Raw genomic sequence first — 23,675 nt, 5'->3', positions numbered from 1 at the left:
AGAATTTTCTGAGCATGGCAAGCTGCATGTTGACCAATATATTGATTAGCAGTAGTACTCAGAGTTGACTAACACTTGTAAGTTTCTTACTGCTTTCCATCCATACTCAGCTCAGTGACTGGATAACCATTGAAGGAAAGTAAGTAGAGCTGCACTCCTCATAGCACCAGTAGCCTTGGCCTTTGGTTTACCCATGTGCAAGAAACTCTCCTTCATTCAGTAGAATGTGTCGTCCAGTCATGTCAGGATGCTGGCATAGTCTGCTTTCCTGCTTTCAAGTGAGAGGTGAATGCGGGTGTTTTCATTGTAAATTTGGATGTTCACATGGTACATTTTATAATAACCACTGTGGCATTCCGTAGACTGCCGTGTATAAGGAGAATTCTATTGACCCATTCCAAAATTGCAAATTTGCTTTGGAAAGGATAGATCAGCTCCTTTATGAGCATATAAGCAAAATGAAATTTTGACTATATTGTAATATATCAACATCTGTTTAAAAGTACCCAATACCCCTTTTCCCTAACAATGCGTTTGCATTAACTTAACGCATCAGGTATTATAGTTTTATACCAGATAGGATGGTGTACATCGGTGTATTTAGGGTCCTTGCAGCTGTGTAAGTACAATCAATCAAAAAAGTACACAGTTCCTAAACAGAGAAAACAGTGAGAATGTTAAGGCACACGTGTTAAGGACATTTCTACCTTTAAAAGCAAGAGCCCTCACACATCCATTGGATATCATGCTGCATCATAGGGCTAGCTCCTCGTCAGACTGGCGCTGCAATGTCTGACGGGCCCCACGGGGGGCTCTTGCTGGAGATCTTTTGGAAAAGAAGTAGGTGCAGTGATGAAATCCAGTAAGGATAAAGTAAGTCTGCTGAGAAAAAGAGCAGGAACAAAAGTGGGATAAACTTGGCTCACGAATCTCAACACAAATTCAGTTTTAATTGGGACTACATGGATCTTGATCAAGGTTAAAAACACTCAAGAGTGGACAGGTGACAATGTATCACCACTCTAGAAAATGCACAAAGCTAGACCAAACTACTACTGTTCTCTTCCAGCACTCCATACAAGTGCATGCATTGTCTTGCTTTCTCTTTCCAGTGCTGTTTCCTGATTAGCACACCTGCCCCCACATGTTCTGTGTTGCTCCCCTCTGTACCCCAGCATGTCTGTTGCATCACCCATCCCTCTCCACATTGTTTTTGTTTTAAAAAAAAAAAATTAAAAAATAGTTTCTCTGTCATTCAGCTCCTCTCCTCTAGAGTTCACTCCTGCTTGCTCCTTCATATTCCTTCCGTGTCACTTCTTCTTCACCCTCTGCTTCACTCTTCCCCTCTTTGTCTCCTTGTTGCCCCCCAACTCCCTTGTGCCGCCTTCCATCCCGTGTGTTGCTTCTCATACCTCTTGCCTGTGTTCTTGCTCTTCGTTTCTTCTTATAGCTTCCAGTGACTTCACGGACTCTAGATCTTATAATTATAAACCAGAAATTTGCATTTTAGGCTTCGAAACGCGCAATGTGCTATGGATTGTAGAACTGATTAGCTAGCTATTATATAGGTCATGGACAGATGGGTAGCTTAAAAAGATGAAACACCGCTGCTGCCATATCTCCGCCGTGCTATGCCTTTTTGGTCTTCAGTCAGGTGCTGCACATCATCCTTGGTGGGAAAATGTTCACACTGTCCATGTCAGACTACAGTGCAGTCTCTGAGGTCCAATGAAGAGAAAGCAGAGCTTGAGAGGTTTAGGACACTCCAACTGTATCTGTGAGGCTCAGTCTGGCCTTGGGTCCTGGTATCATCAGACTATCTCAATCTTTACTGCTTGCATCTGGAGTGCTTTTACCTTTAAAAGCCCTCATCACAAGTTATTCGCAATAGGGTGAGGTATTTATCACGTGTGGGACTACTGGCTAAATAGCAGGTTTTTTATTTTCCACCCAGTAGAGGAGTTAATACATTTGTCACCACCAAGATCCCAATTCATACTTACTAAAGTTGCATTCTCATTCAACATCACAGACGTGTGCGGTGCTTGCATTGCCACTTACCACTTTTTATTGGCATTAGAAGTTATCCTAAAGAGTGTTAACATTGTAACGATGATTTCATCATTGGTAAAATGTCTTCTCATTTCAGGGAACTAGTAGAGGAGCTTCACCCACTGATGAAAGAGGCCTTGGAGCGCAGACCAGAGGTGGATTATTGTTTGGTTTATGTTTTATGCTGTTTGAAAGGACACATTGACCTGCATGAAAGTTGTTGTGATGGTCCAGTATCTCCCATGTGGCACTTTCAAGCAGAGGATGCAGAGTTGTCTGAAAACCTTGCTCTTCCATGCATCTGGATGCACTGAACAGATACACATCTGGCTGCATGGCAAGCACGATATATGATTGCCAGAATCTTCATTTAAATGTCTGAGTACATTGTTGTTTATCTTTTCCCTGATAACCTGGGTATTGTGCGGGTGATAAAGCTGGAACTACCAGTTTAATAACATACTTTTTATACTAAAGAAAATGTGCTACCACCCCAAGTAAAGCAGTACACAGAGGCCGATCTAAAACCGAGTTTGCCACCCTCGATGAACCTATACTACTGGAGGAGGTGATAGCTGCAATAGGCATATTGAAAAATGCCAAGGTATCAGGAGCTGCCAGCTTTACACCAGTTTTTTTTTGTTTTTATATAAAACCTTTGGTCATACTTTAGACCTTATTTTGACTAGGCTGGATTTAAAGCCACAGACACACTGACACCATCAATGAAAGAAGCTGTGATTGGGGTTTTGCCCTGTCCAGTTCAAGGTCTCTATTTGTGCATGTTTTACAGTCCCATATCCCTCTTGAATTTAGATTTTAAAATCTTCACAAGCATTTGGTCCGCCCGACTGAGTGGGATAATGCCAGTTTTTAAATTATTTGGCGGTAGAGCAATTGACCCATCACTAAAAGTATTAAGAATGAAACTTGCTTCTCTGCTATTATATGCTTTCCCTCTTTTAATGCTAATAGCTAGCTGAATTGGAAAACATTTATATGCAAAACATCAAGTGACTCCTAAACCTTGGAATGTCCACCACATACTGCATTTGAAGGCTGCAAATAAATATAAAATCCTTATCCATAACTCATATTGGGTCAACAATAGACTATTTCAGTGACTGTGCTGCAGTAGAGATTTTGACATTAAAATATTTAATCTTTTTGGAATTAAAAACAATTTCAAACAGAAACATGGAATTAAATGTCTTATCAATAAACAAGGTAATCAAAGAATTTAATCAACCAGCACTTCATACATCGGATAAAAATTAATTGCGTTCATGCGGAAAGACCTACAAAGGAAGAATCTTAACAGAGGTTACAGGGAGAATGACCTTGCCTCTATGCTGAAGTATAGACACATGCACTTGGTGTATGTATCATATTTATCGGTCAATCAAGAATGTATTGATTCAAATTCACAAGGTGCATTAAAAAATAAATATTTAAGATTCATATTACTTTAGATACCAACATTTAAATTCAAGGGAACATGGAATCCGAAACTCAAAGGGGAAAGTGCTTGTAGTCTTTGTGGTTTTAAGGAACGCACGTTTACTGTGCATTTGTCTGAAATTAACACTCAGTAGATTGTATATGCGGACACTTTTTCAAGAAGCAAACATTAGAACGATTAGAGAGGCTGTTACTGTTTTACAATAAAATCTCACATATTTATTGATAAATGAATGTAATTTTTATATTTAAATTACTGTATGCTGAGAAAATGTGATTTATTCATTTATTTCTAATCACGGAAGTCACTTTACGACTAAGCAATGGTTTTACATTGAGTATCGCATTGTGGCTACCCCTTCTGCCTAGTACAGTGGCTATGAGGTATACAATGGATTTGGTATTAATACTCCTCTCCCGGAACAAGAATTTCCTTAGCAGTCTTTGACCAAGTAGTCTGTTGTTATGGATTTTCATCATATTTGTCGCCATTGATGCCTATCTTCTCTAATTCGGATTCCACTCCGACAACAGCACAAGATTCCTTACAGAACTGTTGGAAAAATAGATGCGTCATGAGAGGGCCATTGTTACAAAATGGACAGATTAAACTATTAGAGGATCTTAAAGACCAATAAAATCTGTCTGATTTGGACAGATTTGACTATGCTGAGGCCCAACATTGGGTTCTACAACCCCTGGTTAGGCAGTGTGCCACAAGATCATTTACACGCTTTGAAAGATAGCTTAAAGATGTTTTTCATCAAAAACATGTAATATCTGATATCTATAAACATCTGATGGGTCCAGCATCAACAGGGACAGAAACAGTGGGAGAAGGAATTGGGAGTTTCACTATTCCTCAAAAATTGGAGGAGTCTATATGATAGGACCTGAACAGCAGGCCCACTTCCAAAATCAGGAATTTCAGCCAAAACAATCAGGCTTGCCAAAAAGCTTGAAAAATAAATGATTTTCAGTTAGCACCGAAATAGGATGAAGCACCAACCTGTATATTTCAAGGATGTGATATAGAACTTGCTTGTGTGTACGACTTGATGCTTGGTGCCTTAAGAATGAGAAAGTCGGAAGTTTCAAGACTGATCAAGACTTTAGGAAGCTCATGCATAAAATAACGTTTTGGGTTGTGTGCACGTTAGGCGTAGGCGCAACCTATTTAGAAAGGGCACTTGTGGTGCTTAGCCAGATCTCCTTGGATCAGGGCTTTCCCATTTGGGTTCTGAAAAGATGGCAAATCAAGCACATTTTTAGATCAACGGTGCAGCTTTCTGGTTGTGAAAGACATATTGTGGGCTTACCAAGAACATAGGGTGGCTTGCAGTACACCAATTGCTTGCCATCGATTGGCTTTACTGTCACTCTCATTTGCTTGCTTTTCATTCAATGACTTGCCTTATCCGTCTTGCTTTTTTCCCTCCTCAAGAGCATTACCAATTTACTTGTGTTCTTCCACTGCTTACTTTTAGGGAACTAAATTTTTATTTTGCTTAAGCACTCCACAAGAGTGCATGTTTTTTTCAAGCTGTCTCCCTAGTGTGCTTCTCCGCCATGTTGCTTTCTTGCCTGAGTGATTCTCCCCCCAGCTCCACGGTGCTATATTGCCTATCTTTCTTCTGCCCAAGATCCACGTTACTCTTTCTCTCTTACCTGTTCCCTTTTCTCTGCACCCCTAGCAGTGCTTCCTCCCCACCTGCACTTCTGTGTTGCTTCCAACCGCCCTGTCCCCTGTGTTGCATCTGTCTTTCCCTGAATTGCTTTCTACCACTCGCATTTTTTTTTTTTTTAACTCTTTTTAACAGTTTATTTCTTTTTATGTACTGATTCATCTTGGATTGGAAAGTTTAAAAAAAAAAAAAAAAAAAAAAAAAAAAAAAAAGAAGTTTGTATCATCTTGTAGGTTTGCACATTTGTATTCTTCTGTAGCGATGCTGTATGCATTGCTAAAACTATTGGCAAAGCAAATAGGCCCCAAAGGCAACCGCTTTTGGTTTTTCCAATGCTCGTTATATTCGTGAACTCCAAGCATGACCTCGTACTGACAGGCATATTTTTTGTTAAAGGTCCTAGAGAGACTTAGAGAAACTTTGAAAAAAAAATTTAAGAAAATAATGACTGCTTGTGTAATGTTTAACAGATGCCATTGAAGATTAACCTGTCCTTCAAGTGGAAAGTAAGGGGAGTGTTTGAGCAGATGAACCCCAGCACTGCCTATATAACAATGTGCAGACATCCTACTTTATAGGACTGCAGCACCCTGTCATAGATTGAATTCCCATCTAAACCCTCAGCAGCAGGGAAAAATGGATACGAATTTCTCTTGTGCTGCCTTTTTGCATCCAGAAGCATTGATGTATATTTGCAAAAAGGAAGTTTGTAAGGTAGTGCATCGTGCAGATGGACTAGGCAGGCCAAATTGTTACCCAACAGGATTCGCATGGCCCTGAAATGCTGTGCTTGCAAGGACCCCTCACCCTTAGATGTCACACCAACTCCTAGTACTGCACCTAATTAGGAAAGGTATTTTTGCTGCATAGGAAAATCATAACCCTCTTGGCAGTTAGAAGACGGTAGCTCTGCTTCACGTTATAGACTGACTTGGATGTAAGAAGTTTGTATTCTACAAAAACTCCTAAACTGAAAAACTTTATTCCTGTGGGGGGGATCGTGAATTACTGTATAGTGTTACAAATGGAATGATGTTTTATACTGTAATGCGTATGAACGTTTATAAGTTCAGTGTTCTAAAGCACTCTAAAATCTTACCTTTGTGAATGCCCTTTACTGCATAAAAAGTACAAATTAACCGACAAAGTAATACTATGAAAATATTGTTCAAACTAGAACAAGAAACGCAGAGAGCGTCGGGATCTTCTGAGGCTGCAGTTGTTGCGGATCTTTGAATTACTTGCTGACGCAGGCGTTATCAGTGACAGGTAAGTCTTTACAGTATTTCTTCAGCCAGATTTGTGGATTGTCATTGTTTGTGTTTTGTTCATGGCTTGGCAAACTCTTCTTCTTCTAGTACAAACGGAGCCTTGGAGCGAGACACCTTGGCACTCGGGGCCCTGTTCCTAGAGTACGTGGATTTGACTCGGATGCTGCTGGAGGCAGAGAATGACAAAGAGGTTGAAATTTTGAAAGATATCCGAGCTCATTTCAGTGCCATGATTGCCAATCTAATTCAGTGTGTTCCAGGTACAGTACCACATCAAGCTTGGTTATAATGAAACTGGAAATGGTGGTTTTAAAATGATGTGTTTCAAAGCAGTTGTGATTTTCAGTGTGGATCTACTTCAGCATGTATGTGCAGTGGACAGGATGTGAAAGAGATGTTGACATGGAGGAAACTGCTAATTTGACATGGGCAGGCAAAGGATGCTATTGTTATGTAATTTTAAAGGCAAGAGCTGTCTTTTAATCTGATCACAGTATAAGTGAACATTTGCCACTACACTGATGATCAAAAGCAGAGATGCATCAAATATCTTTGGGTAATTAGTCTAAGACCATTTTACTGCCAGTACAATACTAAAGAATGAGTCTTTGACTCTGCTTCATCCAGAAGGGATGTAAATGTGGATAGGGTGGCATTTTTATCGGCCAAAAGAGAGCTGATATTTTAGTACAGCTGAAAGGAATTCTATAGTGTCTTGGACAGTGCGTAATATTCACAAGTCAGTCTACAACGTGGGGCTTACATTTTAGGGTCACATTTTAGATTGAGTAGTAACAGCTTGGTGAATAGGACTCGGTCTTTAAGCACATATGTTATATGCTTCACATATGAAGCAGAAGGGCTAGGACAGCTGAGCTTGACGAGCCCACACATAAAGTGCTGGCTAGCATTGCCTGTTCAATTTATGGGTTGAAACACAAGTATTTTTCCAGCATTGTAGAGAGATAAATCTGGCAGAAGTCCATTATTAGAAGAGACACCAGTTTATCTACCTCGATATGCCTTATGTCAGAATGGTATTTATAGTGTTCAAAGAAATAATCACTGATTTAATCGAACAAGAAAGATAGCCCAGCCCATGGATTGACCATGACTTTGTCGATCTAAGAATTAGGAAATGGAAGAAACATAATAGGGCATTAGTGGCGAACTGCTGTAGAATACCCCACTTTGATGCTGATGTAAGATATGATTGTGTGGGTGTATGGAACATGATTTATAACCAGTGGGAGAGCAGTCAATGTGTTCCACATAGTTGAGCATTCTGTTGCCCGGAGACTAAAAATATGATTTTGTGTGAAGTCCTGGGCTTACACATAGTAACTGTGTCTCCAGCAACAGACTTCACCAGAGAAAAAGTGTTTAAAGTGTTTTAGGAGCACCCAAACAATATTAAAGTGAAAAAATTAAATATGAAAAATTCCCAAACCAACTTGATAAGAACAGAAGAAAGATTTAATCAGCAGAAATTGGTTAAGGATATCAGGAGTTATGAATTTTGAATCAAGTCTGGAGAAGCAGCCAGGGAAAACAGTTGGGGGAAAATCCAAGTAAATCAATGTGACTTGGATCTAGGCATCATTTAGAGCTGACTGCCCCAATCAACTTCAACAAAGGACTGGCAAACTGGTAAATCAGCAAGGGTGATCATTGTCCTCATCAAAACGTTTCAGAGCTACAAACCTGTTCAGGGGCAAGGCTGGATGCTGTAGCTAAATAGGGCTCCAAGAGGTTGAAGACCTTTTTGCAGTCCTGCAGTAGCATTGATTTCATGCTCAAAAGCTTCTAAGTATGATAAGCCTGGAAAAAGTGCCAGGCAAGGTCATGTCTCCTTCGGTTAATCTTAGTACCTTCTCTTGTTCATCATGAAGTCAAAATGTTTGAGAGTACCACTTTACCAGAAGTTACATTTCTTTTTCCTGACTGCTCCAAATACTTCTCTAACTTGGTAGAGTTTTTCTGGTGACCACCCTTAGATTATAGATCCCCTCTCTTCAGGACCTCATTCAAAAGTTAATCCTACTGTTTTCTCCAAGGCAACACAGCATACAATGTCCTGCGGTCTTCCTCATTCTTGCAACCTTAGCAGAAGTCATTCAACAGCAGTGGCTTCTCTTGGAGCAATCCTTCTATGTTCTTTCTGGGGGTGGCAGAAGATCATTGTGCCTGGTCCTTCAGAATGGCTTTCAGCTTTGGAGATTCAAGAAAATATTTTGCTTAGTCTTTTCTCGTGTGACAGGAGTAAGCCTTCTAAAATGCATATATATATCTGTGTGTGTGCATATATATGTATGTGTGTGTGTTTTTTGTTTTTTATTTATATATATATATGACTCACTGTCTGTTTGTGGTGATGTGTGTTTCTAACCCTTACCTATAGATAGTCACTAAAAAAAGGTTAAAGTGATGGTATGGTTAAGTGCTGAAATAAGATAGAAACTAAGGGTTAAAAATAAATAGACCTCTGAAATGTATCTGTTATAGTTTACTGAGCTAATGATTAGGTGCGCCCCTGCCGTGCACTTCTTATGACCTTGCGTATTAACTCAAAAATGACATAATTAATGACATCACTGATGACACCTCAATGGCTTCAGGTGTCTCATAGTTTTGTCATGAATACATATTTTTTGTGCTCTAGTTGTTCATTAGAACACTGTGTAAAACTGCTGTAGAACACTGGGGAATTAACTGATGGGCTGCTGCTGTTGAAAGTGCATGTTATACTCGAAATATCAGACTTTGGGGGTTATTACAACTTTGGAGGAGGTGTTAATCCGTCCCAAAAGTGACGGTAAAGTGACGGATATACCACCAGCTGTATTACGAGTCCATTATATCCTATGAAACTCGTAATACGGCTGGTGGTATATCCGTCACTTTACCGTCACTTTTGGGACGGATTAACACCTCCTCCAAAGTTGTAATAACCCCCTTTATTTCCACATGGCTGAGGAACATAGTGTAAACATATAGAAAATGTGCTCTCATTTTAGCTTCTGGACCACCTTCTATAACCTCTATGGGGAAATCATGAGAGAAAAAAAGTTTATTTCAAACATAATTCATCAAATCCCAGCAGACGAGCATTTCTCACTAGATAAATCACCTTAGAACACACCACAGTTCTTAAAATTAGTATGCTGGAAGATTTTGACATCCTTCTTAGAGACTGAAAGTAAAACTGTTGACATGGATCAATCAAAAAATTAATAACTTGTGTTCCCCTAAATCATTTTTCCTCTTTTAGTTGTTGTTTTACTCAATAGATTGTTCTTTGTAATAAATGTATTTGGGAATTTTCCTTTTTTTTTACTGTAATCTGTTTTGGTGCTACTTAAAGCATTTAGTTACATTTAGCCAGAAGGAGGCCTGTTGATTTAAGTCATAGCTCCAGGGAATAAGTCAAAGACTTATTAAAATCTGTTTCGTAATTCTTAAGAACACAGTTCCTTAATTCTTTGGTTCTCCAGGAGTAAATAATATAGTCTCTTTTGATTGCTGCCAGTATTGCATAGCATGAGGTTTTCCTGAAGCTGGTGGTTATTACATGCCATAGATCTGACACGTACATTCCTTGAGACCAGGACAGCCAGTACAATAGCCATTTGGGAATTGTAGGATGGATCAATGAGAATTGTGGGAGAGTTTGGTTTGATTTCCCTCAACGTGTCAACATAAGTGTATGGTGTGAAAATGTATCTATCCTGCGAGTACAAACAATTTGGAGAGTCCAGTGTAAGGAATGTGTTTTACATTTCCTCCATTTGCACGAAGAATGAGCTTAGTCCTTGGATGTTGACTAAGCAAAGGCTTGGTTTTATATAGACCATGCAAAGCAGCAATTTGTCAGAAAGAATGGTAAACAGCTGCAGAAAGTATTTTCCCACTCGTTAGGGAACATGATGACCATTGTACAGGAAAATGTTATGGCAGCTGTAGAATGAGCATACCAAATGCACATCCCTCCTCAAGCAAAATAGCACGCCTGAAGGGCCTACAAATGGGATATAGCACATAATGACCCTCACAGTACACATAAATCTTTTTACTGTGGTTTAGCTCTGCCACTACATTGTCCTTACATTGCTTGCTGCTTCAGAGGTACTTTTTTCCTTTAACTTGCACCCCTTCTTTCATCGTCCTTCCCCCATCGTTGCTTGCCCATCCACCCCCTCCCTCTTCATTGCTTGAAACCTCCTGTCCCGACAGATAAAAAGCTTCCCACGGTCATTCCACAAAACAGCGGGCTTCAGTTCAAACGTAAGATAATGCAACCTTTTTTTAATGAAGGCAAAGAGTAATCCCATACTAAGAAAATTGATCCCGACCCCTCGCAGTCAGCGCTGTCTATTATAGCGCTTTTTTGTTTTAGGTTTCAGCGATGCTGCACAACAGCCTCGCAACTGTACAATATGGCTAAAAGACATCGACAAAGCCAATAGCTCTCCAATAGGCGATACCTATTGACTTTTCCAATGCTTGTTTTCTTTATAGGCAGGTGGGGTAATCAGAATCCCTTCAGCTCTTCTGTTGCCTGGGCGCCTTGGCATTTATGATACAACAGTAACATGGGAGCTCCCCTCCTACTAAGTCTCTGGACCAGTGTTCTTTTGACCAGACCTTCGTGTTGCACTTGTTTGTTTTAGACTGTTCTCAGGCACTGTATTTTGTTTATTCTTGCTGTAAATTAACTACAGAAGCCAGAAGTAAATATTTGTCAGTAAAAAAAATTCAAGAACTTGTTTTCATGCGTTTCTGCTCTGGCATATAACAGGTGAGGAATGTATTGTGTGTACAAAACAGCTGGGCCTGTTTACTTGGAAGGGCATGCAACACAGCCGCCCCCATCCATCGTCCATGCGTCACTTGAAATGCAGAAGCTGTGCCAGCAGCACGCATTGCAGCATCACTGTCCTTCGAGCCTTGGTGACTTACAAATGACTAGTTAACGTGGGCTTTGCAATTCATTTTTAAAAAAAATCCTCAAACATTAAACTAAAAGTAGCATAAAATAGTGTTTTTTCTGTTGTTTGTGAACATCATATGAAGCAGAGTACATCCAGGGACGAGAAGGCTTTATTGTCAATCTGTGCCAACATTTTCTAGTGTGAAGCAGCTGCTCCGCACGGGGATGTTTTCCTGGGACGACATACACCGCTGTTTGCAGCCAGGCCGCGGTAGAGGGTGGCAGCGTTTGTATGGACGCGGTTTCGAGTTAGCGATTATTTGAGTGACCTCGTGCTCTGTCTGCCAGTATCCTCCTACCAGCCTAATGGTTTTACTTTGCCAAGCGCATACCTTAAGTAGTTTTCTTAGCCCGGCGTGTTTTTAGTTCTAGTTCTTTACTAAGCGATAAAGCAGTGTGCCGTGATTACGTTCCAGTTTACCACTGCACACTCGCCAGTTGTACGAATGGTGTGAATTGTTGCTAAAGCTTGTCACGTTAAACGCGCAACTTTTCAGCTTGTTTTATTAATGGTGTAATTCGGGTTGGTTTTAGGTTTTATTGGGGGATTACATGAGTAAAGTACGGATGCAGTAAAGATGTACAGAGGAATGAACAACAGGTTCCCGTGGGGGTAACATATAGGATATTTCAGGTCAGTACTATAGTATGCGATGTGTGGGAGCAGCTTGTGCTGTATATAGTGCATACAGCTGTATTCAGTATATTGTGGAGATGTGTGATTTTGATGAGATGTGTGCGGAGTATTACACGGCGGTGGCTTTACGAAGGTGCCCCTGCTGATCGTGTGATGGGAGAGAGGAAGTGGGAGAGGAGGGGGGGGATCGGCCAGTGAGGGGGAGATTAGGCGTGGGAGGTGCGGGAAGGGATGATTACGGACGGTGGAGTGACGGGGAGGTGGGGGGCAGAGGTGAGGAGTTAGCATGACTTAGGGGAGTGCATTTTGATTCAAAGTGTGTTACTTGGTCCAAGTTTTGTTCCTTGAATTAGTTTTTAGAAGCGCGTTCAAGGAGTTATCCTGACCTCTGGTGCATTGATCCCATCCCCACCAGGTGTGTGGGCGTACTTTGGAAATTTGAATTATTCGTTTGATAAAGCTGGCGTGTTTTTTTGTTTTTGTTTTTATTTTTTAAATCAGTGAATCAATAATACGTGGTAATTGTTTGTGCTCTTGTAGCTGTGCCCTCTATGTAAGCCTGCCCTCTCACTCTGTAGTTCTTTTCTCCAAGCTGGCATTGCTTCCTAGTGTATTTAGTTATTTTTGGTGATTTGTTGGCAGCACCTGACACTTATAGACCGCTTCATTGTGATTGCTGCACTACTGGTTCAATCAACCATCCCTTCTCCAATGGTGCAGAAGGCTTCCCGGTACTGTGTCCCGGCTGGTGGTGATGGGAACATTCACCACCCCATTTCCAACCGCCCACAGATGCTTAACGTAAAGGGATATGACTCCTAAACGTTACTTTTGGAAGCAGTTATTCAAAGGAAGCCTCAGGTTTGTGTATGTGTCTTGTAATGCAAAGGTTTCTGACGGAGGCCGCTTTGTAGAGCTGCGGTAACGGGTGAGGCGGTAACTCAGTCCTTTTCCTATGTGATGAAGTATCCGTCCCTGCGTTGGGCCTGGGACCGCCAACAACATTCGTTTGATGGCCAAAAATATGCGAAAATATCCTGCAAGTGAGCTAAGATTAAAGATGTAAATATATATTTATAGATGTAATGCAGAGCCTTTGAGGCACACAGGCATTTTGGAAATAGTTCATTTAAATAACAAAAAGGGAGGGCGTAAGTATACGTTATGGATTCCTGCACACATAAAAGTCGTATGGGATTCATATGACGACTGAACTAATACGAAATCATTTGTAGTTCGATAGGGCAAGAGAGTCAATGACTAGTTCCATGTTTTGTACAACATGAATTTGCCATAAGACTTGGGCGTAAAGTGGGCACTTGTCAGATGTCACGAGAAAGGCGTAGAATCATTGCAAGTGCCATTCTTTCTAAAGATTTTGTAACTACGAAGATCTGTGGTCCATAAATATCTGCCTCGGTAAGGATCGAGGCGATCAGATGGGTGCAGGAGCTTCTGATACTCTGATGGTCTGGCCAACATTAAGCCGGTACAGGATACAGCCTGCTTCCAATGGATTATATGCTGCTTTGTGGAGTCACTGGGTGGTGAAGTGGGGAGGAGTGCATTTGCAGGCTGCAGTAGAGGAAGGGGCTTATCGTTAATATGTGAAACCGAGGGGGAAGAGTTAGAGGATCACGACAGTGTGTATTTCCCACTCTTTCAAAACTGTACCAGCAGAGGTCCCTACAACACCCACCATGTTTCATTTCCTCGACTGGTGCACAGCCTGCTCTGCATAATGTTAGGTGCCATGTGATATGCATAAGGTGGGATGGATGACAAAAGAGATGTCTGCATGTTGAAAGGCAGCTGGGATGAAGATGCTGTAGCTTCACTTTCAGTGCCTGTTTAGTATCCGCACCAGCCCCTGAGATATCCCACAGTTTCCTATGGTGAATTGATGCGAAACGTATTGTAATGTACTCATAATCTGGCACTATGTTGATCATCACTGTTTTACATAATTTTTCCATATTCGTCCAGTGCCAGCAGGCAGCGTTTACCATTTAAGACGTTTGTGAATCCAGGTTATGCCAGAGCATCCATCTCATGTCACCCTTTAATCCTGACCCATACTCGGGTAGGTCGCTCCCCTGCTCACGCAGCGCCTCCAGTCCCTGACTGCCTTCCTCTCCTGTGAGTGTGCTCCCCCCTTCTTGCCCGTGTACCCCGAGTGCTTGAGCTTGTGCTGGTGCTGACTGAAATCCCTTTTCTCTCCTTGTATCCCATGCGTGTGCCCCCGAGTGACTGAAATTCCCCTTTTCTCTCCTTGTATCCCGTGCGTGTGCCCCCGAGTGCCGTGCGCCGTCCTCCCCTCTCAGCCCCTCCTTTTTTGTAGATTGTAGTAGGCTCTTGTTCCCTTTTCGCCGTCTTGCCGCTTTTCCCGCCGCTCCTACCGCGCTTTTCCCGCCGTTTTTTGCCGCTCTTTTTTGCCGCTTCCAGCTCCCCTGCCCGCCCACCTCCCGCCTCCCAGCTGACCCCGCCTCCCCACCTACCCCTTAAATGGCGGCCGCTGCGAGGCAGAGGTAGCGACCACTGACCCTCGGGTAGGTCGCTCCCCTGCTCACGCAGCGCCTCCAGTCCCTGACTGCCTTCCTCTCCTGTGAGTGTGCTCCCCCCTTCTTGCCCGTGTACCCCGAGTGCTTGAGCTTGTGCTGGTGCTGACTGAAATCCCTTTTCTCTCCTTGTATCCCATGCGTGTGCCCCCGAGTGACTGAAATTCCCCTTTTCTCTCCTTGTATCCCGTGCGTGTGCCCCCGAGTGCCGTGCGCCGTCCTCCCCTCTCAGCCCCTCCTTTTTAGTAGATTGTAGTAGGCTCTGGTTCCCTTTTCGCCGTCTTGCCGCTTTTCTCGCCGCTCCTACCGCGCTTTTCCCGCCGTTTTTTGCCGCTCTTTTTTGCCGCTTCCAGCTCCCCTGCCCGCCCACCTCCCGCCTCCCAGCTGACCCCGCCTCCCCACCTACCCCTTAAATGGCGGCCGCTGCGAGGCAGAGGTAGCGACCACTGACCCTCGGGTAGGTCGCTCCCCTGCTCACGCAGCGCCTCCAGTCCCTGACTGCCTTCCTCTCCTGTGAGTGTGCTCCCCCCTTCTTGCCCGTGTACCCAGAGTGCTTGAGCTTGTGCTGGTGCTGACTGAAATCCCTTTTCTCTCCTTGTATCCCATGCGTTTGCCCCCGAGTGACTGAAATTCCCCTTTTCTCTTCCTTGTATCCCGTGCGTGTGCCCCCGAGTGCCGTGCGCCGTCCTTTTTTGTAGATTGTAGTAGGCTCTTGTTCCCTTTTCGCCGTCTTGCCGCTTTTCCCGCCGCTCCTACCGCGCTTTTCCCGCCGTTTTTTGCCGCTCTTTTTTGCCGCTTCCAGCTCCCCTGCCCGCCCACCTCCCGCCTCCCAGCTGACCCCGCCTCCCCACCTACCCCTTAAATGGCGGCCGCTGCGAGGCAGAGGTAGCGACCACTGACCCTCGGGTAGGTCGCTCCCCTGCTCACGCAGCGCCTCCAGTCCCTGACTGCCTTCCTCTCCTGTGAGTGTGCTCCCCCCTTCTTGCCCGTGTACCCCGAGTGCTTGAGCTTGTGCTGGTGCTGACTGAAATCCCTTTTCTCTCCTTGTATCCCATGCGTGTGCCCCCGAGTGACTGAAATTCCCCTTTTCTCTCCTTGTATCCCGTGCGTGTGCCCCCGAGTGCCGTGCGCCGTCCTCCCCTCTCAGCCCCTCCTTTTTAGTAGATTGTAGTAGGCTCTTGTTCCCTTTTCGCCGTCATGCCGCTTTTCTCGCCGCTCCTACCGCGCTTTTCCCGCCGTTTTTTGCCGCTCTTTTTTGCCGCTTCCAGCTCCCCTGCCCGCCCACCTCCCGCCTCCCAGCTGACCCCGCCTACCCACCTACCCCTTAAATGGCGGCCGCTGCGAGGCAGAGGTAGCGACCACTGACCCTCGGGTAGGTCGCTCCCCTGCTCACGCAGCGCCTCCAGTCCCTGACTGCCTTCCTCTCCTGTGAGTGTGCTCCCCCCTTCTTGCCCGTGTACCCCGAGTGCTTGAGCTTGTGCTGGTGCTGACTGAAATCCCTTTTCTCTCCTTGTATCCCATGCGTGTGCCCCCGAGTGACTGAAATTCCCCTTTTCTCTCCTTGTATCCCGTGCGTGTGCCCCCGAGTGCCGTGCGCCGTCCTCCCCTCTCAGCCCCTCCTTTTTAGTAGATTGTAGTAGGCTCTTGTTCCCTTTTCGCCGTCTTGCCGCTTTTCCCGCCGCTCCTACCGCGCTTTTCCCGCCGTTTTTTGCCGCTCTTTTTTGCCGCTCTTTTTTGCCGCTTCCAGCTCCCCTGCCCGCCCACCTCCCAGCTGACCCCGCCTCCCCACCTACCCCTTAAATGGCGGCCGCGCGCAGCGGACGCGCCGCTGGCGTGCCGAAGGCGCGCCTAAGGCAAGCCCGTCTGCGCCCGTCCGCGCCTGGACCGCGCCCAGCGCCCGAACCCCTTGCCCCCGCTTGACCTATGACTCCGCCACCCTCAACCCCGGCCGCGCGCCGGGCTGCTACCGTGCCACCCCCAAACGAACCCACGGACCCTTCACCTGCAGCAACTGCCGCTTCACCTGCCTACGGACCCACACCGCCACCACCAAGAACGACGCCCCCGGAAGCAACCTCGAATGCATCCTGGTCAACACCCGCTCCGTCCACAGGCACGCCATCGAACTGTGGAACCTCATCAACTCAACGAACCCAGACATCGCCTTCCTCACCGAGACCTGGATGAACCCCTCCTCGGCACCCGACATCGCCATAGCCATCCCCGACGGCTACAAAATCATCCGGAGAGACCGCTTCAACTGCACCGGAGGAGGCATCGCCATCGCACACAAAAGCTCCATCAGCATCTCGACCCACACCGACAACTCACTTCCCGACGCCGAACACCTCCACTTCGCGATCCACATCGACCCCAGGACAACCCTAAGAGGCACCCTCATGTACAGACCACCAGGACCCCGCACCAAGTTCAGCGAAGACATCGCAGACTTAGTCAACCCCCACGCACTCTCATCCACAGACTACATCCTCCTAGGAGACCTCAACTTTCACCTGGAGAACCACACCGACAACAACACCACCGCCGTTCTAGACAACCTCGCCAACCTGGGACTGAAACAACTGGTCAACACCCCCAACCACTACGCCGGACACACGCTCGACCCCATCTTCTCCTCAAGCAAACACATCACCTTCAGCCACACCACCGAACTCACATGGTCGGACCACAGCTGCGTCCACTTCAGCTTCAAGAAAACCACCGTGCATCACCACACCCGGCAACCACCAAAAAGATACTGGAACCGAATCACCACAGAACAACTCGCAGCAACGCTCTCCCTGAACCAACCCACCAGCACCAGCAACCCCAACGAGGCCGCCAACAACCTCACCAACTGGATCTCCGACTGCGCCAACCTCCTGGCCCCTTTGAAGACCCAAACCAACACCAACAACCACAAGAAAAACTCCTGGTTTACCACCGAACTCAAAAACTCCAAGAAAGAATGCCGCCTCCGCGAGAAGACATGGCGCCTCAACCCGACAGAGGAAAACCTGACAGCTCTCGAGGACACCACCCGCCAACACCACCAACGCCTCCGCACCGCACGAAAAACAGCCTACCAGAACAGACTTGACAACAACACCCACAACAGCAAGGAACTATTTGGCATCGTCAAAGAGCTCTCCAACCCGGACGCAGAAACCAACCCCATCCCTCCCTCACAGGACCTCTGCGACTCCCTCGCGACCTTCTTCCACCGTAAGATTGCCGACATCTACAACAGCTTCACGACCACCAACATGAACCCGCCCCCGGAAGCCGCAAACGACATCTCCACCATCCTCGCCTGGAACCCTACCACCACCGAGGAAACCACCCGCGTCATGAACTCGATCCACTCGGGATCACCCTCCGACCCCTGTCCTCACCACATTTACAAAAAGGCCGACAACATCATCGCACCCCACCTCCGAGACGTCATCAACGCCTCCCTCACCACTGCTACCTTCCCTGAAAGCTGGAAACATGCAGAACTCAACGCCCTCTTAAAGAAACCTACAGCAGACCCCACCGAACTCAAAAACTTCCGGCCTATCTCCCTCCTACCGTTCCCCACCAAAGTGATTGAGAAAATCGTCAACGCTCAACTCACCGCCGCCCTGGAAACCTCCGACTCCCTCGACTCCACTCAGTTCGGATTCAGGGCCAACCACAGCACCGAAACCGCCCTCATCGCAGCCACGGACGACATCCGAGCCCTGACCGACAAGGGTGAAACCGTGGCCCTCATTCTCCTGGATCTCTCTGCAGCCTTCGACACGGTCTGCCACCGCACCCTGATAGACCGCCTTTGCAGCGCCGGCATCAGAGGCAAGGCCCTGGAATGGGTCATCTCCTTCCTCTCCGGAAGGACCCAGAGAGTCCGCCTCCCCCCCCTTCAGATCCGCAGCCACGGAGATCATCTGCGGCGTACCCCAAGGATCCTCCCTCAGCCCCACCCTATTCAACGTCTACATGACCCCCCTGGCAAACATCGCACGCAAACACGGACTCGACATCATATCCTACACCGACGACACCCAGCTCATCTTATCCCTCACCAACAACCCCACATCAGCAAGGGCCAGACTGTACGACGGCATGAAGGAAGTAGCGACCTGGATGACAGACAGCCGACTGAAACTGAACACAGATAAAACGGAGGTCCTCATCCTCGGCCCTACCCCCTCCGCATGGGACGACTCCTGGTGGCCCCCCGCCCTAGGCAGCACTCCCCAACCGACCAACCACGCACGCAACCTCGGCTTCATCCTGGACTCCTCCCTCTCGATGACCAGACAGGTCAACTCGGTGACCTCAGTGTGCTTCAACACCCTCCGCATGCTCCGCAAGATCTTCCACTGGATCCCCATCGACACCAGGAAGACCGTCACCCACGCCCTCGTCACCAGCCGCCTGGACTACGGGAACACTCTGTACGCCGGCATCACCACCAAGCTGCAGAGGAAACTTCAACGGATCCAGAACGCCGCAGCACGACTCATCCTGGACATACCTCGCCACCACCACATCTCCGGACACCTGAGAAAACTCCATTGGCTCCCGGTCAACAAGAGGATCACCTTCAGACTCCTCACCCACGCACACAAAGCCCTCTACAACCTCGGACCCAAACTCATCAACTCCCGCGTCTCCTTCTACACCCCTCCGCGCACTCTGCGCTCCACCGGTCAGGCCTTGGCAGCCGTTCCCCGCATCCGCAAAACCACCGCCGGAGGAAAATCCTTCTCTTTTCTGGCAGCGAAGACCTGGAACTCCCTGCCCAGTCACCTTCGCGCCATACCCGAACACCTCCCCTTCAGAAGGCAGCTCAAGACCTGGCTCTTCGAGCACTGACCCCCTCCCCCCAGCGCCTTGGGACCCTTATGGGTGAGTAGCGCGCTTTATAAATGTGATTGATTGATTGATTGATTGATTGCTTGCTTTCTGCATGCCCCACTCTGAACTCCTTCGCTGAACTGAGTAGAAGTGATTCTATGCAACACTCACTTTAACATTTTCAGGATTTAATTAATTCTTTGTCCCCACAGTCTAGCTACAGGTATTTAGGTCTCATCTACGGACGCCTTTAGCAGTCTGCTCAATAATTACATTGAGCTTTTGGTCTGCCTTTTCCTTATCATTGGTTGGCTTTCTTTCCTTTGCCAATCCCATTTGCTTACTTCTTATTTAGTGGCTTTCCTTCTTGCTCTTATGTTTACCCCCCTTACCGCAAGAGCACTGCTTCTTGATCATCCTTCTGAATGGATTAATTTTATAATTATACTAGTTATGTTGAGGGAACTTGTTAGAAATGGAGCCTCTAGTTGGCAGAGGTATGCACCCTTGTCCAAGTAGGGACCACAATCCTAGTCAGAGTAAGTGACAACACAATCCAAATTATCCTGTGCCCACCCTCTGGTAGCGTGGCACTTAGCAGTCAGGCTTAACTTAGAAGGCAAGGTATAAAGTATTTGTGCAGAACCTTCTACAATAACACAATGAAAACACCACAAAAAGACACCACACAGGTTTAGAAAAATATATTTATCTAATTACATTATTGATGAAACAATGCAAAATCAATGTACAGTCATTAAATTATGCGTTATGTGGGGTTTAAATCCCACTACAGTACTGAGAAGACACAATAGCTCCAACTGGGGCTATCACGGCGTCGCTAACGGAGTGGTTCCCAACAATTCGACACCACTGGTGCCGGTCACGTAGTCGCATGGACCCTGAGGTACAGTATCTTGCGAAATTGAAGTAAATGTAGAACAAGTGTGCCATACGGAGTTGAAGAGAGGCATCGCTAGAGTCAGTGCAGCCTCAGTCCCTTACAGCGCCCTGGGAAAGAGGCGTCGGGTCCGCGCTGTGAAGCAGGTGGAGGTGAAGCGATGTTCCCGCCGGATGCAGGGAGAGATGAGGCTGCGGCGTCAGAGATGCATCAATCCTTTGCGACCCGGCAGGGTCACTAGTTCCAGGCCAGCAGGACGTGATGTGTCGACTTTGCAGGGTCGCAATGGCCCAGTGTGACGTCAGCAGAGTTGCTGCAATGCCAGACTTGTGTTGCAGGCCACAGTTGTTGCGTGCAGCGATGTTCACGAAGTGGGAGCAGGCTGTGGCGTCGCTGAAGTCTTTCCAAAGTCGATGAACTAGCAAAAATCTAGCAGTGGAGGTCTTTGTCATCCCTTAGACCCAAAACAGGAGGCAAGGTCAATTCAAGCCCTTGGAGAGCACTTTTGGGGGACGGTAGAGTCCTTCCAGCACAGTCAGAGTCCAGTAGGGCAACAGCAGGACAGCAGTCCTTTGCAGCAAAGCAGTCCAGTGAGTCCTTTGGGCAGCCAGGCAGATCTTCTGACAGTTTTCGGGTGCAGGTCCAGAAAGTGTCTGAGTTGGTGGGGTGAGAGACTCAGTTTATATACCCAAAAATGCCTTTGAAGTGGGGGAAACTTCAAAGAGTGCTTTAGAAGTGCACACGTTCCCCTTTCAGCCCAGTCCTGTCTGCCAGGGTCCCAGTGGGATGTTATCAGTCCACTGTGTGAGGGCAGGCCACTGGCCTTCAAAATGTGTCAGCCCTCCCCCTTCCAGCCCAGGAAGGCCCATTCAGTATGCAGATGAATGCAGATGTGACTGTGTTTTGTAGTTGTCTGGGTGAAATGCACAAAGGAGCTGTCAACCAGCACAGACCAGACATTGATTGGAGACAGGCTGGAAGGCACAGATTGTTTTTAAGTGCAGAGAAATGGGCACTTTCTAAAAGTGGAATTTCTAAAATAGTAATATTAAATCCACCCTCACCAATAAGCAGGATTTCTTATTACCATTCTGGCCATATTAAATATGACCTGGTTACCTATTTCAGATCAAAAATTATACGAGGGCAGTCCTAATGCTAGCCTATGAAAGGAGCAGGCCTCACAGTAGTGGAAAAGGAATTCAGGAGTTTTTCACTACCAGGACATATAAAACACATATGTACCTGTCCTGCCTCTGACCTGCCTAGCACCATGCCCTATAGGTTACCTAGAGCCTACCTTAGGGGTGACATACATGTAGAAAAAGGGGAGTTTAAGGCATGGTAAGTACTTTTAAATGCACACACAGACTTTGCAATGGCATGCATGAGACATGGTTAAGGGGCTACGTATGTGGGTGGCACTATCAGGGCTGCAGGCCCACTAGTAGCATTTCATTTATAGGCCCACAGCACATGTAGTGCACTTTACTAGGGACTTATAAGTAAATCAAATATGTAAATTCGGAGATGAACCAATGTTACCATGTTTAAGGGAGAGAGCATATGCACTTTAGTACTGGTTAGCAGTGGTAAGGTCCTAAAACCAGCAAAAACAATGTCAGAAAAGTGGAGGAAGTCAGGCAAAAAGTTGGGTGAAGATGACCCTAAGGTTGAACATTCAGTGTGAGAGCATGCTTTTTCTTGCATTTTCCCACAGAGCTGCTCCGGCCTCACAGCCCCTTGTCCTCTGTGTGCCGCCCTCAGGCCCCAGCTCATCTCTTTCTGTTTTTTTTTTTCCCTAATCCCCTCCCACATGCTTCTGTTGCTTCCCCTGTCCCTCCATGTTCTTGCTTCCACTGTTCGGCGTTGTTCTGTCCCACAATCTCCCACCTTTATTTATTTATTTTCTTTCCTACTTTCTTTTCTTTCTTTCTTTCTTTATGTGGATGGTCTGGCAGCTGCCTTATGTTGCTGGGTTGCTTCTTTTTTTTTTTTTTGTAATTGCTTTTGCGCTCTTTTTGTTGTGCTTTTTAATGTACTGCTCCAAGATGGGCATCCACCATCTTGGAACAGTAAATTAAAAAATTGGCCGCTGCAGTGTCATGGCATGTAAACATGCATGATTGGTGATGCATGCACATGCATAAATCATTCTACTGAGACAGCCATTTGGGCCTTATTTATCCGATGCTGCTGAAATCTGGCAACACATAATCAATTGTAAATGTTCTTAAAAAGCATGGAAAAGCCAATCACTGTGGCATTATCTGCCTGCCTGCATGTTCTGTTTTGCAGTGGTTTTCATGAACTACTGTTGTGGTGTGTATATATATATATATATATATATATATATATATATATATATATAGATAGATATACACACATACATACATAGAAAAAAGGGAAGTCCCAAAACACGTTTTCCCATTCATTTTTACTGGACGGAATTGCACCAAGTTTGGCAGGAAGGTAGGTCCTGGTCCAGAAAGGGTACTTTTTATTTTTGTTTTGGTGTAATTCCGTTTAGTAGTGTTTGAGAAATGGAGGGAAAAACAAATGTTCTTATCTAGGGACGTGAAGGATTCACAACCCCTGCCGATCTTGTGCAGAGATCTGATTTGCTGATAACTTTTCAGCAAAAGAACTCGTTGAAGTGCTGTCAGCCATCTTGGGACTCTGCCGAAGTAGAGTCCTTCCCACCCTCCACCCCCCGCCCCCAATGTAAAAATAAAAGAAAGGAGCCAGGGTATGGACACCCTGACTCCTTAGCTCTGGTGGTGGGATCCCTGGGAGCCCAAAGGGATCCCTTCCAGGCCAAAAAGCATTTTTTAAAAATTTTACGAGCAGAATCGCATGGATCCCAACCTCTCCCTATGCGGGGGGAGGAGGCTGTGCCCTCCCTCGGCCCTGGGGACCACTACCTCCTCAGGGCTTTCATATAGTATGCGGGGGGCATCTGGCCCCCTCCTGCTGCCCCAGGAACCACCACCTCCGAAGGTGTTGAGCTAATAATATGCGGGGGCTGTGGTTCCCCCATGCCCTGGGGACCACTATCCGTTGGAGCAAAAGCTCAAAAAAGAAAAGAGGTCCCTACGGGATCCACACATCCCATTGACCACCACCCCCAGGGCTATGTCCTTGTTGGAGAGGGACCATGCAGCCCCCTTCTTGGAGCCTCTGATGAGCCTGGGAATAGCCACCCACAGGGCCGACTCCGGCTATGTCCCGGGGTTCCCATCCGCGGGACATAGCTGTTTACTGTGGTGTGGCTG

At 46.2% G+C, this 23,675-nt stretch overlaps 1 protein-coding gene across 6 annotated transcripts in view; it reads left to right on the top strand.

Moving 5' to 3' along the window:
- FRY (FRY microtubule binding protein) overlaps nt 1–23,675 on the top strand; it is a 598,740-nt gene that overhangs the window by 385,654 nt on the left and 189,411 nt on the right. For all 6 annotated transcript variants that reach the window (XM_069205570.1, XM_069205567.1, XM_069205566.1 and 3 more), the window contains exons 24-26: nt 2,150–2,207; nt 6,376–6,467; nt 6,557–6,729. In XM_069205570.1, the coding sequence (XP_069061671.1) occupies nt 2,150–2,207; nt 6,376–6,467; nt 6,557–6,729 (323 nt within the window). The remainder of the gene's footprint in view (nt 1–2,149; nt 2,208–6,375; nt 6,468–6,556; nt 6,730–23,675) is intronic.

This window comes from Pleurodeles waltl, chromosome 8 (genome assembly GCF_031143425.1).
Source record: "Pleurodeles waltl isolate 20211129_DDA chromosome 8, aPleWal1.hap1.20221129, whole genome shotgun sequence".
NCBI classification, from domain to species: Eukaryota; Metazoa; Chordata; class Amphibia; order Caudata; family Salamandridae; genus Pleurodeles; species Pleurodeles waltl.
Note: the sequence above shows the minus strand (reverse complement) of the source record. Positions and strands in the feature narration are given on the sequence as shown.